The sequence below is a fragment of the Epinephelus fuscoguttatus genome, linkage group LG5 (genome assembly GCF_011397635.1).
Source record: "Epinephelus fuscoguttatus linkage group LG5, E.fuscoguttatus.final_Chr_v1".
In the NCBI taxonomy this organism is placed as follows: domain Eukaryota; kingdom Metazoa; phylum Chordata; class Actinopteri; order Perciformes; family Serranidae; genus Epinephelus; species Epinephelus fuscoguttatus.
This window is the reverse complement of record NC_064756.1, coordinates 1,660,940-1,676,097: the sequence shown is the minus strand read 5'-3', so window position 1 is coordinate 1,676,097 and position 15,158 is coordinate 1,660,940. Positions and strand designations below refer to the sequence as shown.

Here is a 15,158-nt window from a genome sequence, read left to right as displayed (position 1 = left end):
TTGAATAATAAAGGTTAAATAAAATGAAGTGTGTGTTCTCTGCTCTGGCCCCAAAGGAAGGCTGGGAAGTTTCACCTCACACTACACCAGTATCACCACGAACACCTGATCTCTGTGTGGACATTCACTGTGTAAATCTACAAACTAAGCTGCACGTTGTTTCATGATGAAAGGACAAGAGATAAAACCTGTCGGTGACATATTCAGATATCATCTCTAACGCTGTTGAAGCAGACGTGATCAGGACAAAGACAACTTCATGAACACTGTTTTGTTCTGACACACTGACAGTAAAACATCAGAGGTTCCTCTTGAAGCAAACACAAGTCACAGGCGCTTTATTTGAGCAGCGATGGCCGAAAAACTAAAAACCCAGACGACACACCCACAAACTCACCACGACAACACTTTAATGTCAGTTGTGCCACTTTATTCAGTTTCTGATAAAACATTTGTCCCTAAAACATAAAACAGAGCTCTCTAACACGTGGACGTTGTAGCGTTGTAGCATCGGCGCTGACTTTGGTCCCGGTTTGATTTTTCCCTTGACATTTTGGTCCCGTTACCATGGAAACAATGGGGTCACACAGGAGTGGAGGGAGTGAGGGATGAGATGGAGAAGAAGTTTGTGTTGTGCAGCAGCTTCTCTGCGTCGCCTCAGGAGTACATGGTCAGCTGAAGCCACTGAGAGAGAGAGAGAGAGAGAGAGAGAGAGAGAGAGAGACGCTGTCAGAGCTTCACTCGTATACTCGTTGATATGAAGTTCACGTGATTCACAGAAAGATGTGATGTCAGGATTTTCTTCTGGTGAGTGGCTGAAGGGACAGACTCACTCGGGCTAAAAAGTTTCTCTGGTTTGGAAAATCATCTTGCCTACAGCTAATATCATCCTAAAATAAGCTGGCAGAACTCAGACAGTTACAAACTGTGGTACAGTCTGTAGTAAATGTATCTATCACTAACTGTCAGGAAGTCACAAAGGAAACACTGAGTTACAGCAGGATACAATACAGAGCATTTATCAGTAGCTATACGACCATTATTATGGAGAGTACGATCATTAGTTTAACTTAATTTAATTAATATTTTCAGCGCCCTTTGTGCTGCGACAAATGCACAACGATCAAGTTGTCTCTTAATGTCTGAGAGTTCATCCAAAGAAAGTGAACTGCAGTGTGTTTTACCTCCTTGATGTCCAGGTCGATGTGGCCACTGTGGTCCTTATCCAGGGTCTTGAAGGCTCCTGCAGAACACACACACACACACACACACACAGGAGTCATATAAATATTTAAACAAGTGAATACTGATGTGTTTTCTTCTTCATGATTCTAACTGGTCACAGCCAGGAACTAAAAAGAGAAATTATCAATGGATTTTTAGATTTCCGACGGTCCTCGAACACATCTTGTGTGACGAACACTTCCCTCAGTAAAAAACATAAACACACAAAGAAAGTCTGAGCTTTACATAGTGATATTTCATCAGAATTTATTTTGATACGTAATCTATTTATTCTTCGTCTCATTTCAAAATAAAATAAATACACAAACTAACCAGCCGCACGACAAGAGCCAAAAACAGAGGCTTTTTTCAACTCCAGGATTTCGTCTTTAACGTTTAAGTGTCACACATCACAGGGTATGTTTTAAAAGTCTAATAAAGAAATCTAATTCATGCAGGAGGGAGGGTCATGGTGAAATATCTGTAGTTCTGGGAAGGGTCAAAAAACAACTAGAGTCAGTTTCCATCCACGTGAGTGTTCACACACAGAAGATCTATGTCTTTCCCCCAAAACACAAGAGAGGTTCATGAGGAGGACACGGATCAAGAGAGGACGAGCAGGCGGCACAAACTCTGCTGCTCCGCCCCCGGGCCTGGAGAGAGTGTGTAGCCGTTACTTTTTTCCTCATGTACGCTGTTGTCTGAACGCCACGTGATGCGAGTATAATTATTCTCACTCAACAAAACTTAGATCAGTGACAGTTTGTCACAAACTCTGTGGATATTTTTAATGAAGTCACGGAAGCGTCGTGTCTGATCGTTATTAAACCTGTTATCTTACTCTCAGGTGTCGTGACCCGTCAGCTGCTGCTCGCAGCCACGTTTTTACCGTTTCAGAGGTTAAAAAGACGACGGGCTGATTTTTGTCTAAAATGATGCATGAATGAGGTGAGGAAGGTGAAGAGGAGCAGAGAGAGAGAGAGACTCACTGCACATGGCGTCCAGTCGCACCAGGCAGCCAACGAAATTGTCAAAGTCCATGTCTCCGTGCTCATCGCTATAGCGACGGCTAATCAGCTTTAAGAGTTGGTCATTCAGAGGGAAACCTGCAAACACACGGCAAACAGAGTTAGTCTGAAATGTTACACACACACACACACATACACACACACACACACGCAGAGTGTTTCTCACCTGCAGCCTTGAAGGCACCCGGCAGTTCTTGGGAGCAGATTGTACCTGAGCCATCTCTGTCATACTGCAAATAGATGCCCTGGAGATGACACACAACAAACAAACAGAACAACATCAATGTTTGTTGGCTTGTGTCGGTGTATCTACTGACTGTCGCAGGGAATCAAACCCTCAACACGAGCCAAACAGCAGCCTGACTATGAGCTTGTAAAACTGATCTGCACTCATGGAAGCCGTGAGCTCACCTGCCACTTCTTGATGTTGTTCCACATGAATTTGAACTCGTGGAAGCCCAGTTTCCCTGTGCTGTCGCTCTGAAGGGAGTCAGGTCAAAGGTCAAACACACAAACCAGAGCAGAGAACACAACGACACAAACAATGACACGTGTGTGGCCCCTAAAGACACACCTGCTGCTGTTAGTACCGCTTCCTCTACCATTAGCACCAGCACTGTGTTTAATACTGCTGCCTCCACTCCTAAATTTACTGCTGGACCCTCTACTAGCACTACAGCTACTCTCTTGTCTCTACTCGACCCAACAGCCAGGAAAATGTCGGCATTGTACGTTTTCTGCAAACCACAGGTACGTTACAGTTGCACCTTATTATGCAGCTGATATGTTGAAACTTTCCGTTCTAAAAACACTGTGGTTAACGTGTGATTCAGCACAAAAACCACCTGTTTCAGCTTAGAAAAAGATCATGTTTTAAGGCCCTGACACACAAACCGACATCAAAGAACTAGTGGTGACGAAAGCCAACTGTTGCGTCGTCTACGTCGCCTCACGTCGCCCTGTGTCAGTTGCATTTGAACACACTACACGGACTACATCCGACGGCCAAGTAGCACGTACGTTCTGCGCCTGCGTGAGAGAGAGCGGAGTGAGAGAGTGGTACATCCTGTCAGCCGAGGGGTTTCCTATCTGTGCAGCCGAGCACCGCAGCACCTCCACGGACTATTACATCCAGACGGTCCCGGTGTTTCCTCCGCAGGCTCCACTTCACTCAGCTGCCCGATAAACCCGCTGCTTCTTCCCACTTTAACCTGAATAACAAACCAGGGCTCGGTGCTCCGGTTGGATCCAAACGGAGAGCCGGGGCTAGCTCAGAGACTAGCGGAGGCTAACTGGCTGTGCTTCCCTCCGGTCATGCTGCGGCTAACGCTCCGCTAGCCGCTCCCAGCTAGCTCCGGTTTGTTATTCAGGTTAAAGTGTGAAGAAGCAGCGGGTCTGTGGGGCAGCTGAGTGAAGTGGAGCCTGAGGAGGAAGCACCGGTTAGCCCCGGTTTGACTACAGGCAGATTCACTCGCTACAGGGGCAAGGAAATAAAACCTGAACAGCCAATCAGAGTGAGCTCTCTCACCGACAAGCTCCGCCGCCGATTCAACATGCTCAATCGGCCGAAAAGCCGCCGATGCCAAAGTGCTGATGGTGTGGGACACACCGCAAAAACTAGGGCGACAGACGCTCACCGACGGCCTGACTTTGGTCGACGGCCGACCGTCAGCTTGGAGTGTCAGGGCGACCCTTTAAATCACAATCAGTTTGGTGCCTAAAAAAATGCTGGAAACACAGTGACAGGTTGCTGAATCACTTCTGGTTCTGTTGTTGTTTGTCTGCAGCTCTGCAGGCGTCTCTCTGTGGTGTCACACCCTCCACCTCCTGACGACAGAGTCAACCCATACTCTATGTCACTTTAGAAGATGAGATGTATGAAACAAAGAAGTGTCATGTTTTTCATGGTTTGCATAAACGTACAGTGCAAACATTTTCCTTTAACGGCTGGGCTGTACAACAAGTCCTAGCTCTACTGCTGCTCCTGACGTGCAGTGCACTCAGTATCACTGGTGCTGTGTGGCGTCAGGACCAGACTTGGTGAAAGGATACATCCATGACAGCGACCATGCTCCTGCAGGACTCGATGCTGAAGCCGTCAGTCTTCAGGCCTCCATCTGAAACAAGCATTCAGCCGTTAAATAAAACACATCAGGAACAGATACTGCACAGGTGTGCTTGGTTGTTAATTTTAGTCATTGAATTGGTAATTTATTCTTTATTTCTACAAAAAGTATTTTTGTAAACATTTTAAATACTTTTGGTTTCAATCATGAAACGTCAGTAAATCTGTGAGTAGAGCTCTCGCTAGTCAGCAATTAGCTCATGGATGCTCATGAATATCTAGTGACAACCATATATGGAGGTGATAATTACTATGGACAGGTGCGTCCTGTCGACCTGCGAACAAGGAGAGAAGGAAAAACTTTTCCGACCCTGAGACTGAAGTTGTTTCAGGTGAAGTGGAGTTGAGAGACACTGTTTCATTTTCTGCTGTTAGCAGTGTGTGACAGGGACAGGTGCACCAAAGGCCGCTAACTCCGTGTCCTCTGCTGTAAGAACCATCCAGGAGGTTAAATGAAAAAGGTTTGATTTGAAATTTGATGCAAAAAAACACGCACGGGGGCGCTGGTGGCTTGGTGGCGGAGCGGGCGCCCCATGTGCAAGGCTGTTGCCGCGGCGGCCCGGGTTCGAGTCCAGCCTGTGGCCCTTTGCTGCATGTCGTCCCCCCTCTCTCTCTTCCCCTTCACGCTTGCCTATCCTGTCCAGTAAAGGCAAAATGGCCAAAAAAAAAATCTTTAAAAAAAAACAAAAAAAAAAAACACGCACGTACACACACACCCTTCTGTCAGGGGAGCCAGCGACATGCCTCCACTGGAGCCGTCAGTATCGAACTCAGAAGGTTCGGTGATGTACGTGTTACATTAAGTGTTAATATCTGTACGTTGTGACATCATCACTGACAGCTCAGTCACAGTCTCACCACCCAAACTGCAGATACACCTGTGGAGGTCTCTCTCCTGATTGGATCAACAGGATGTCAGACATGTAGAAAACACATATCTGAAGTCGATTTAAATAACTCATTCATATTTTTAAGAAACCTAATCTGAAGCTTTAATCTGCTAAATGCCAACTCATTTATCTAAATGTGTTTTATTTATAATCTTCATCACAGAGCCCAGTGTGGAATAAAACTATCATTTCTAATAATAACAATCGATATTTATGTCCAATATCTTATCAACACAGGCACTAGGAGCAGTCAGAGGCAGGTGAAGAAATACACACAAATTCATTCTGCTCACGTTCCATGAATGAGACGTTTATGTGCACAGTTATTTCCTTGTTGTTTTTGTAACATACATCCCAAACTTTTCTTATCTGTGCCTGCTGTCTTCTACCTCGGTTTCATTTTTATTGTCACTCCGCTCATCCCCCCGATCAGGGAACCAATCAGCATGTAAGGACACAAAGTCTGTTCTGAGAACTTGAGGCGCAGTGATGATGACACGCTGCGACGACCACAGAGTCGTAATGCCAAATAAAATACGGGTGAAGTCCCTGCGGCTGCATGCCTCCGTGCACCAGACAGTTTCCATCCATGTCTGTGAAAACATGATGATGTCACAGTGAAGCTGACCTTTGACCTTCTGGATAGAAAATATCACTTCATCAATTTCTCCCTGAAAATTTTGTCTTGATTAGCGAGTTCTAATGACATATTATGTGCAGTCACACTGACCTTTGACCTTCAACCACCGAATTCTAATCAGTTTATTCTTCAGTCCAAGTGGACGTTTGTGCCAAATTTAAAGTAATTCCTTCAAGGCATTCTTGAGAGATCGTGTTCACAAGGATGGACGGACGGAAAACTGTCACAGAGGCATAAAAAAGAAGCAGACTCACGTTTGGAGATGATTCTGTTGAGGATGTCCATCAGCTCCTTGGGGCTGACCTCCATGTCCTGTTAACACACACACACACACACACACACAAGAAAGGCTGTTCATGTTCTGTTTTCCTCCACAGAGGAAGCCCCACAAACACAGTGAGTCACAGCTGATGTGAGTGTGACTCAAACCACACTAAAGCTGTTTCCTTTTATTTCCTCTGATAGTTTTCCTTCTTCTGACTCACAGCCCCCCCCCATAGCAACTCTCAGATTGTCTCTCTGTTGCCAAAACATTGTGAGGCAACACTGAGCTATCTCTGGACTCTCAGGCTTTCTTCACTTATTTCAAACTGTAACACAAATATTTCTGAGATGAAACTTTGACCTCGTGTGAGTGAAGATGAACGCAACTGGAATCAGAGGGCCGAGAGTGTCACACGTTCAGGTGGAAGTTCAAACCTTTTGTTTATGATTCTGATAAAGAACAAAACAGTTTTGTCACGTCCATGAAATTATTTATTACTGATGTGACCTCTATGAAACACAGCTGATCAGATATACACCAAAACAGGACATGATCAGGTATTTAAAGTGGTTTCTTTATGTAACAGCGCCTACACATGGGTAACACTAGAACTACCACCCTGTGGTTGTATGACTCCGCCCACCAGTCCACCCTGTGGTTGTATGACTCCGCCCACCAGCCCACCCTGTGATTGAATGACTCCGCCCACCAGCCCACCCTGTGGTTGAATGACTCCGCCCACCAGTCCACCCTGTGGTTGTATGACTCCGCCCACCAGTCCACCCTGTGGTGTATGACTCCGCCCATCAGTCCACCCTGTGGTTGTATGACTCCGCCCACCAGCCCACCCTGTGGTTGTATGACTCCGCCCACCAGTCCACCCTGTGGTTGTATGACTCCGCCCACCAGTCCACCCTGTGGTTGTATGACTCCGCCCACCAGTCCACCCTGTGGTGGACTGGTGGACTGGTGGTCATACAACCACCCTGTGGTTGTATGACTCCGCCCACCAGTCCACCCTGTGGTGTATGACTCCGCCCACCAGTCCACCCTGTGGTTGTGTGACTCCGCCCACCAGTCCAGTGTCTCTGACAGTCTCCATCCATGTCAGTGAAAACATGGATGCTTCACACACAGAAGATCTATACAATCAGCACAGTGTCAAGATTAGAGTCACCAATTCAGTATCTGACCAAATGTCCAAGTGTTTCATCATTATTAACGTGTGAATTTGAGCTATGCCCAAAATATATTTTGTGAGGTCACACTGACCTTGACCTTTGACCTTTGACCACTACATTCTACTCAGTTTACTCTTCAGTTCATGTGAACGTTTGTGCTAAATTTAAAGAAATTCTCTCGAGGCGTTCTTGAGATATCGCGTTCACAAGGATGGGACGTCCGGCTGCCGGCATTTTTAGAGAGGCCTTTTTCAGTGACCATCCCTGTCAGATGTTTTGGTGAAGGAGAAATGCTCACTGATGCATGCATGAAATCCTCTCACATATCCACCAGCAGAAACAACTGCAGCCAAGCTTGGGCTCAAAATAAATGGAACAAAAACCAAAATCATGCGGACCAATAACAAAAGCATGAATCCTATAACTGTCGGGGAGCTGTCAGTCTCTGGGAGAGGGCGACCAGTTCAGATACCTGGGGAGTGTAATCGCTGTGGATGGTGGGACAGGAGAGGTCGTAAAGACAAGAATCAGATAAGCATAAACAGCATTTAACATCCTGAACAAGAAAGGAAGACTACGACCAAGCAGCAAACAAGACAAGAGAAACACAGCTGAACAGGAGGAAGTGGAGCTGTATCGGCTCTGAGAAGAAACAACAGCAATAACCGAGCAGGTGCTGACACAGAGCCCACAAAGCAGGCGAGGGAGAGGAAGAGCCAAATACACGTGGAGCGGCAACAAGAATTCAGAAAGAAGGGACTGACATGGGAACAGCTGGAGAAGACGGCACGAGACAGACGAGGGAGGAAACTCTTCATCAGTGAACTGAGAGGAATGATGAGACCAAAATCTGAGAGAAGTAAGAAAACATGTTCGATCTTTAATCGTGAATTCTGGGAGCAAAAACAAAAGTGTTTCAGCACGTGAAATAAAACTCTCTCCTCCCAGTCCAGTGTTTATCTTTTCTAACTTTCAGAACTGGAGTTTGTTCCTTTAAACGGAACAGGAAGTTTCCAGAAAAGACTTGGCAGGCTGCCTGATCCCCACCCACTCAGAGCTCAGCCAGGTGGGTGGGGACACTTTACTACACCATCTTCATCCTCCTCATCATCACGCTTATTACTGCTGTTAGCTTAGAGAATCCACCGACCGACAAGCCAACTGAGTTCTGGTAAAACTGGTGCACACACCCCTCTGATGAGTCAGAGAAAACCTCAGACACACACACACACACACACAGTCCAACGCCCCGCAGGCTCGAGTGCCGCCCTGCCAGACAATGGCAGGAATGCAGAGAAAGAGCTCTCTGTCTCCGAGCCGCCCTGAAGCTGCCTCTGCTGCTCCAACGTTTATCAGACGACACAATAAAACACTGACACTGTTTATCTCTGCAGGCAAATGACGCTCTGTGAAACATTTGAACGTGACAGATAAAACGTCCCAGAGTTTCACTGTGAACCGAAGACGAAAAAGTTTTCATTCTAACATGTAGTGAGTTATAATTCCAGGACAAAGTTAGCAGCATCAGGATCATACTGTAACGCAAAGTCAAAAGGAATCAGCATTGAAGCCTTCAAGGCCTCAAATCTGAGTATCGACATTTACAGTTTTAAAAAGGTGAAAATAAATTCCACTTCCTGTCTGCAGGTTTCTCTGCTCATCTTTGTTACTTTACGCTGACGGAGGGAATCACACAGGAGCGACCTATTTGACTTGATTGTGTCTGACAGCAGAAACAGAGAGAGACGACGCCTGACCTCAGCATCAGCTGTACTGAAACAGGAAACGCTGATATGACGAGGAGGAAAACGTCTGTTCTGACGCTCTAAAATCAAATCTGATTATGAGCTAGATTGTTGGCCCAGATGCAGCAGTTCATGTTTTGCTAGCAGGGAGGAACATTAACAGGTGACATCTAATTATAGTAAAGTTGAAAGTAATCGTGGCTGAAGTTCAGTTTGGAGGGCGACACCAAATGATGTTAAAATTCTGCAGTTTTGTGTTTGTTTCAGATTCTTCCTGTGAATACTTAAGAACCTGTAGAAGCTACAGAACCTGCCGGGTGTGATGGTGAACCAGACAAAGAGACAGAGAGGACGGGACAGTAGAGGGTGGAGTTTGGAATGCGGCCGATGGCAGACAGACAGGTGTGTGGAAGTGATGAGGAATCAGGTGAAAAGCAGAACAGACTTTTAAGAACTTGCTGAGCCGCATCAGGTCAACATTTCAGTTGAGCACCGTTCTCCACTGAGGGAAACAGGACACACCTGAAATAGGGTGCGGCGAGAAAGGAACCTTCCCTCAGATCAAACAGACTGAGGTGCGGAGAGTCACGACTGACTGAGATCACCTCATTAAAATGTAACATATGCAAACATCCAAGAACAGAAGACACACTTTCATCAGACAGAAACTGGAGAGACTCTTTACAAACGTTCTCCTCAGATCGGAAAATACTCGTTCGTAAACTCTCTTTTCAGCCGTGACTCAAAAGTAAAAGAAACAAATTTAGTCAGTTGATTTGAGTTCAGTCACACCTGCAAGCTACCTGTCGTAAAACACTTGAATGTAACCTCCGTATTTCTCAGCTGTCTCGGTTCTTCATGGAGTCCAGTGCATGAATGTTTCTGCAAAGAACAGATGTGTAACATCTGCACAATGCTTTGGTTAATTAGTGGCTCTGTTTAGGTACAAAATCCACTTGGTTGTGGTCAGGAAAAGATCACGTTGTGCCTTAAAACACCTGATTTTGGTGCCACTGCTGGAAGTGCCGCCAATGCTGAACTAAGAATCACCTGATTTTGGTTGTACTGTGATGTTTCGCTTAAAAAAAACAAACTAATTTCGGTGCCAAAACTGCTGCCAGAAATGCTGCCGATGGCTCACTAAGAATTGCCTGATTTCAGTTGCACACTCGCTGCTGGAAATGCTGTTTCATGTCTCGCTTAAAAACACCCAGATTTGTCGTATGTTGGTCTCAAACAGTGTCTGCAGCCTAGCAGCCATGTTACCTAGGTGACGCACCATCCACCATCCCCTCCACCTCCCGATGACAACGTCAACCCATGTACATGTAATCACCTGATGTGAGACGTTGATATGAAGTACAAATGTAACGTATGGCTGGTTTGCTGCCTGATGAGATCAGAGAAAACATGAGCGGCTGAACAAAAGGAGCCAGACTGATGTAAACAGCTCGTTACACTGTAATTACAGAAGAGACCAAAAGTCTCTGTGGTGTGTTGTGAGGCCCGCGGTCATGTGACCCTCAGACTGTGACCTCCAACAACATGCTGAGGTTTGATTTGGTCAGGTAGGTGAGCAGTCCAGTCCATCATCAGTGACTTACAGTCGTCAGCAGAACAAGACTTGTTCCTGAGCTGTTATATTTCATTTAATAAGAAACTAAAATGAAACACGGAGCACCTCAGTATGGAGGCTTATTTATGTGCTGGGAGAATAAATAGGAAATAGGTGGGAACCTCAGATTAACTGGGATAAACCACAATAAAGAAACAGTCAAACTGGGAGTGAACTGGAGTGTAAACACAGAGCAGAGGGAACAAACAAGATGAGTGAATATGCACATATGACGGACTCACTTCTCCAGCCAGCTGCTTGAAAACTCTCCGAAACTGTTTCTCCTCTTCGCTCTCATGAGACTCTGCGAATTGAACAGGTCTGCAAGGAGGCTGCGAACACACACAACAAGCTACTGTTAGACAGAGGAATGTGTGTGAGTGTGTTTGTTTGCTTATGAAATCTTCCACTGGGAGAAATCTGAGTGTCAGTAATGAGGTCGAGTTAAACCTCATTCATACAGAGTTCCACGGTTTAATGAGGACACCATCAGATCAAATAACTCTCAGGTGAACACATGATTAATTAGATACACAGGTTTAATCAATGTCTGTCGTATTTTTCATTAAATCCTTACGTTACACCAGAAGAAAAGAGGAGGTTTAATAAAGTTCACACAAACAGAAGCATGCACAGTTTTGTCTTGTGATCTACACCTCTGATTAACTGCAACTAAAGAGACCTTTAAAACCTTTTGAAATGTTGAAATCTAAAACTAAACTACATTGGTTTACACTTATTGTGTATTTTCTTAGCTGACACCGTGAGACATTTGGGTCTGAAGAGATAAACGAGACATTTTTAAGCACAAACTTGAAACATATGCAACCTGACTGCAAGGACAAACGTTGGCATTGTACGTTTCTGCAAAACACAAATACCTTAAAATTCATGTCATGATGCAACAGATGTGTTGAGACTTTATGTTCCAACAACGCTGTGCTAAGCGTGCAGTTGGGTTTGGCTAAAAACACTTGGTTATGGTTGGAAAAGATCATGTCATGGCCTAAAATACCTGCTGTTGGTGGCACAATCCTCGCTGGACAAGCCGCCAATTCCTCACTAAAAAACACCTGATTCTGGTCGTGCAGTTGTCGCTGGAAATGCTGTCGATGTTTGGCTTAAAAAATGCTACACTCACGTCTGGTGGCTAAAATATCTGCTGGAAACACAGCCATGCTAAAATACAACCAGTTTTGTTGGTCTTGATTGGTCATCTGCAGCGAGGTGACAAGCCACCGACCATCCCCTCCACCTGCCACATCATACACTACGTAACTTTAGACGTGTTTCTATCACACCAATGAAAAGTGCGAGTGTTTCGCAGAATTGTCCAATGCCAACATTTATTCTGGTGCCTGGGCTGGCGCACCATCAAATGTGTGATGTGCTAAACGTTTGTTTGGGAGGACCCAACACATAATAATAATAATACTACACAAGTACGTGGCTTCTTTGGATTTAATGTGCAACGTTTGCTGATGTTGGTACTTACAGGGTCTGAACTCTGAAAAGTATCGGCATCGATGTTACTGTCAGGGGAACAAAAAAGAAAACATGAGTCAGAGAGCAGATTTGAAAAGATCAATATGTGCATCCAGTGAATGGTTAGCTTAGCTTAGCACAAAGACTGGAAGCAGAGGGAAACTGTTAGCGCTGCTAACTCCATTAAAAGAGGACAGAAATAAGATGGTGTGAGTGCTTACTCTATGACAGCTTTGATGATGCCGCCGACTAAGCCTGATAAAAACGACATCTTGCCGTCTGCCTGATAGAGAAAAAGACAGTAAGGAATTAGCAATATTTAAACACCAGAAAAAAAATCTGACCCAAGAAACCTAACCTACGTAACTTTACACTGAGGTCACTGCTTTACGTAAAGTACGGAACATGGTGACGCCCAATTGTATTACTTTTCATAAGCCCATGTACTTTTACTTCCCTAAACCCGACCCACATGTGTTCACTTTGCTAAAACTAGCATAACGTTACTTTCCTAAACAAATACATTAACATTATGTTAAGTTTGAGACGTAACAATGCCCAACCATGTTTCTTTTCCTAGACTCACGCAACTTTATTTTCTTAAGCCTCACCTATGTAGAACTACGTTCCTAAACCAAAGCTACGTAACATTACGTTAAATATGTAACAGAACAATGTTTCTTTTCCTTCAGTTACGTAACTGTACTTGCCTAAACCTAACCTTTGTAATGTTACGTTAAGTTTGTGACATGACAACGCCCAACCATGTTTCTTTTCCTAAACTTATGTAACTTTATTTTCCCTTGTGAAACCTATGTAACTTTCTTAAACCAAAACTATGTAGCTTTACTTTCCTAAAGCTAACCTATGTAGCGTTACTTTCCTGAGTCAAAACTACATAACGTTAGCTAAGTATGTAACAGAAAAATGCCCAACCGTGTTTCTTTTCCTAAACTTATGTAACTTAAATTTCCTGAGCCGAACCTGCGTAACTTTACTTTGCTAAATCAAAACTACGCAACGTTACGTTAAGTATGTAACATGTGGAACAACGCCAAAGCATGTTTCTTTTCCTAAACCTAACCTTTGTAACGTTACGTTAAGTCCGTGACATGATAACATCCAACCATGTTTATTTTCCTACAGTTTTGTAACTTTATGTTAAGTAGCCTTCGTAACCTTACATTCAGTAGATAACGTGACACACCTAACTATGATGCTTCTCCTAACCCTAACCCACATTACTTTACATTAAGGTCATAACTTTACGTGAGAACCGCCCCTCACAATATCCTGTAGCACAAAGTCATGGTACCAGACGTCTCGTCATGTCGGTCCAACTGTCAAAAAGCCTCAAAGTACGAAGTTATTAAATGTTATCAAGAACTTTTTCATTAAGTTTTCATTAATTTTCCTTTGCAGCTACTTCAGTGCAGGCCCTCTCATCATCACAGCGAGGTGCTTTAACTCCACTAACAGCTGTTGACACTTCCTCCGTCCCTCAGCCTGTCTGCTGAAGCAGCCACTCCTTATCTAACTCAACCAGGAGCTCAGCACTGGGTCCCTGTCCCACTGTCCCTGAGTGTCCCACTGTCCCTGAGTGTCCCACTGTCCCTGAGTGTCCCTGAGTGTCCCACTGTCCCTGAGTGTCCCACTGTCCCTGAGTGTCCCTGAGTGTCCCACTGTCCCTGAGTGTCTCACTGTCCCTGAGTGTCCCTGAGTGTCCCACTGTCCCTGAGTGTCCCTGAGTGTCTCACTGTCTCCTTCTTCATGGACTTTCCACCTCTGGACACACATGCAAACTCTTTACCTTAACATGATGTACACAGTGTCAGGTTTCAGCACACACACACACACACACACACACACACACACACACACGCAACAAAAACACAACGCACACTTTGTTAAACCTGCACACACACACACACACTTCAGACCTTTATACTAAAACTCAGTTAGAAACATGAGACACATCAGGTTTGTTGTTACTTACTGTGAGTTGTGAGGAAGAGGAGAAGCGGACAGAGAGCTGAACACACACTGAGGAGGGAGAGGCACACACACACGCAGATATTCAGGCAGCAGCAAATCCAGTTGAACAGAGATCCACGTTCTTTCTCAATGCATCATCAGCTCCGCCCAACACACACACACACACACACACACACACACACACACACACACACACACACACACACACACACACACACACACAGGCTTCAGGGTCCTAACACTCACCATGTTCCTGAGACACAGAATAAACACAGTTTAAGGTGCGTTCAGGGACCGGCAGGAAAGCTCGGATATTGTAACTCATACCACTTGAGTTGGAGCCAAGGGGAAGACTTTTCTGGTAAAAAATAAACGTTCAGAAAAGACTAAAGGCTTCAGAGGGCTCTGAGTGCACACGATATGTGTTGGGACAGTGGTCACAATACTTCACAATAAATAAATAAACAAAGAATATACAAACAAGACAGGGAGTAAAACAAGGATACAACTGCAAACATGTCAGATGGAGAAGACGTATATGGAATTCTTCAGAGATATTAAACAATATGTTTAGGCACAGGGGAAACAACAATATAAGTTTACTAGATAGAACAAAACAAAATAAAAAGGAACAAAGGCACAACAGAGCAAGGACTGACAGATAGCTATGATCTTTTTTTTAGCTTTTCTGTTAACTTTTTCAACCTTTTTCAGTGATAAAAGAGCTGGTAAAGGAACAGATGAACGCAGTGAAGGAGGGACTGCTTTCATTCCATTTACAACAGTGTATATCGCATTTACCACAAATAATCACAAGATTAATAATATCAGAAACATTAGTGTCCAAGTTGTCCATATATTAAATTATGTCATTTAAAGCAAGTGAAGGTATGCTGTTGATTTTCAGGGACAACCAGTTGTGAGTTTCAGAACAAAATAAATGGTCAACAGATTCAACTTCAGCT

The 15,158-nt window shown here is 44.5% G+C and overlaps 1 protein-coding gene across 1 annotated transcript; it reads right to left on the bottom strand.

The window, feature by feature from the left end:
• Positions 1 to 408: 408 nt before the first annotated feature.
• Positions 409 to 14,342, bottom strand: LOC125889555 (calpain small subunit 1-like). Its single transcript, XM_049577647.1, has 11 exons — positions 14,195 to 14,342; positions 12,420 to 12,481; positions 12,209 to 12,245; positions 10,956 to 11,045; positions 6,162 to 6,219; positions 4,305 to 4,369; positions 2,664 to 2,732; positions 2,419 to 2,497; positions 2,214 to 2,330; positions 1,185 to 1,243; positions 409 to 684 (listed from the first exon to the last, which is right to left on the bottom strand). Exons 2-11 carry the CDS (start codon positions 12,467 to 12,469, stop codon positions 658 to 660), a joined length of 651 nt encoding a protein of 216 aa, XP_049433604.1. The 5' UTR covers positions 12,470 to 12,481; positions 14,195 to 14,342; the 3' UTR covers positions 409 to 657.
• Between the last annotated feature and the right edge of the window lie 816 nt (positions 14,343 to 15,158).

Coding starts and splice junctions, on each gene's coding strand:
- LOC125889555 (XM_049577647.1), bottom strand. CDS start 12,469: ATGTCGTTTTTATCAGGCTTAGTCGGCGGCATCATCAAAGCTGTCATA. Junction 2,498..2,663: donor ACAACATCAAGAAGTGGCAG/GTGAGCTCACGG, acceptor TGTCATCTCCAG/GGCATCTATTTGCAGTATGA. Junction 1,244..2,213: donor GCGACTGGACGCCATGTGCA/GTGAGTCTCTCT, acceptor TGTGTTCTGCAG/GAGCCTTCAAGACCCTGGAT.